Source organism: Centroberyx gerrardi, chromosome 7 (assembly GCF_048128805.1).
Source record: "Centroberyx gerrardi isolate f3 chromosome 7, fCenGer3.hap1.cur.20231027, whole genome shotgun sequence".
Classification (NCBI taxonomy): Eukaryota; Metazoa; Chordata; class Actinopteri; order Beryciformes; family Berycidae; genus Centroberyx; species Centroberyx gerrardi.
Genome location: NC_136003.1, coordinates 34,016,621 through 34,019,120, shown reverse-complemented (window position 1 = coordinate 34,019,120; position 2,500 = coordinate 34,016,621). Strand labels below are relative to the sequence as shown.

The window sequence follows — 2,500 nt, the reverse complement described above, 5'->3', positions numbered from 1 at the left end:
CAGCTGCTAGGGGGCGTGGCTTCCGCTGCACTGCTGCTGGGACTGACTGGAGACGTAACACCAGCTCTCAACCAGGTAGAGTTAACTGACTGACTGACTGACTGACTGACTGACTGACTGACTGACTGACTGACTGTGACTGACTGACTGACTGACTGACTGAGTGACTGACTGACTGACTGACTGACTGACTGTGACTGACTGACTGACTGACTGAGTGACTGACTGACTGACTGACTGACTGACTGTGACTGACTGACTGACTGACTGAGTGACTGACTGACTGACTGACTGACTGACTGAGTGACTGACTGACTGACTGTGACTGAGTGACTGACTGACTGACTGACTGACTGAGTGACTGACTGACTGACTGAGTGACTGAGTGACTGACTGACTGACTGACTGAGTGACTGACTGAGTGACTGAGTGACTGACTGACTGACTGAGTGACTGAGTGACTGACTGACTGACTGACTGAGTGACTGACTGAGTGACTGAGTGACTGACTGACTGACTGACTGACTGAGTGACTGACTGACTGACTGACTGAGTGACTGACTGTGACTGACTGACTGACTGACTGACTGAGTGACTGAGTGACTGACTGACTGACTGATGACTGAAGATGCAACTTTTTCCCCCAACAAACAAACCAATTGACCTTATTCATCTGGCAGCCATTTTGAACACTCAGTGTGTGAAACTCTCCCTGCAGAGTGAGTCCAGCTGATCATCATACAAACATTTCTCAATTCACAGATTCACACTGAAAAACAGAAACAAATGGATCCAAAAGTCAGAGGGATATCGGTTCACATTTTAATATATTTGGCCCATTATCCCCAGCTACCAGAGGCTAGCTAGCTAGCTAGCTAGTAGCTAGTAAGCTAGCTAACTTCCTGCTAAATTCAAGCAGTCGTGTTTGTTGTTCCTCAGTTTGCTGCTAATCTGAAAACTGTTCAGTCCATCTGAAGTCCTCCCACTGTTGAAGTACTGCTAGTTTTATATAGATGACAACCTTCCATGTGAATAAGGCAGAGGTGTGACCAAGTCAACTTTGCTCGAGTCCCAAATCAGTCCAGTATCAATTTAATATCTTAAAGAAAACGAAATATCTAGGACTTTTCAATGCAATATGGTTTTAATAGGATAAAAACTTGGTAAGAGCATCATGAGTTTGATTTCTATAATCAGTTTCAACTTCAATAAATTCAATCATTCCATACAAATTCAGAAAACAGAATTTAAATTCAATCGTCTGCTGGAACAAATCTCATCACTTTCAATCTAAAGGCCCATTCATATCAATAATGATAAAAGATAACTACAACTATAAAAATATTTCAATCGTTTTAAGTAAATGTCTGTGTTCACACTACAACTATAACTGTAAAAACATCCAAAACGACAACTATAACAACTATATTCTTGGTTCCATCTCAGAGAGACAACGATAAAACATTTTCAACCAATCAAAATGAAGTTCTACAAAGGAAGGGGCTGAGGACCTGCTGACAGAAGTCCAGAGGAACCGGACCGATCTGACAGAGACCGTCTGCTCTAAACATGTTGAAAAGAAACGTGACAAACCGGTCGGGATGAAGAGCTGTTGGGGTCAGCGGTGAGGCGTTTACTGACCTGGAAGCTGGAAGCTAGTTAACTCGCTAACTTTGGCTAACTAACTAACAAAATACCATCATCTCTTGGCCAACCTGTTTATTATCATCCTGTTTTTAATATGACCGGGAGGCAACAACACGTGTCCCTCAGCAGCCTGCTGAAACCCGACAGGTGTTTCTCTCTCTCTGATCCACAGCAGTGTGTTCAGAGTCTCCTGGTAAAGACATGAAGCTTCTCTTGGAGACTTCCACTCGCTCTCATATAAACAAAGCACAGTCATGTATCTGCAGCTCCTCTCTCTTTTGCGTCAGTCCATGAAAATCCTTCGGCTGTGTCGTTATTTACTTTAGAGAGCGAGTAAAATAAAAGCACTCACAGTCGGTGATCATGCTCCATTTTTTCTCTGAATATTCGGCGCCGATATCGTTGCAGTGTGAACACTTGAGCAGCAGCATATCGTTATAGTTTATAGTTATCTTTACAGTTGTCTCTAGGTGTGAACGGGCCTTAAGTCATTTACACAAACACAAGATCTCAAGTCAAGACTTTAGAAACCTTTTCAAGTCATCAAATTACAAGTTAGTACAAGTCCCAAGTCACCAGAACCCAAGTCAAGTCAAGTCTCAAGTCTTCTCTTCATGCATCAAGTCAAGTCTCAAGCAATTAAAACTGTGACTCGCGTCCAAGTCATGTGACTCGAGTCCCACCTCTGGAATAAGGTCAATTAACTAATTAACTAACTGCTTGTCTGGCTGGTGGACTGACTAACATAAACTACATTAATCTGTGTGTGTGTGTGTGTGTGTGTGTGTAGCTCTCCTCCGGCGTCCAGCCCCACCAGGCCGTTGTCGTGGAAACACTAGTGACCCTCCAGCTG

At 43.4% G+C, this 2,500-nt stretch overlaps 1 protein-coding gene across 1 annotated transcript in view; it reads left to right on the top strand.

Moving 5' to 3' along the window:
• The window catches only part of LOC139914728 (aquaporin-1-like), a 5,205-nt gene that overhangs the window by 579 nt on the left and 2,126 nt on the right, over positions 1 to 2,500 (top strand). Inside the window, exons 1-2 of the mRNA XM_078284958.1 lie at positions 1 to 75; positions 2,438 to 2,500. The exon at positions 1 to 75 is cut by the window's left edge and continues 579 nt beyond it; the exon at positions 2,438 to 2,500 is cut by the window's right edge and continues 96 nt beyond it. Coding sequence (XP_078141084.1) covers positions 1 to 75; positions 2,438 to 2,500 — 138 coding nt within the window. The remainder of the gene's footprint in view (positions 76 to 2,437) is intronic.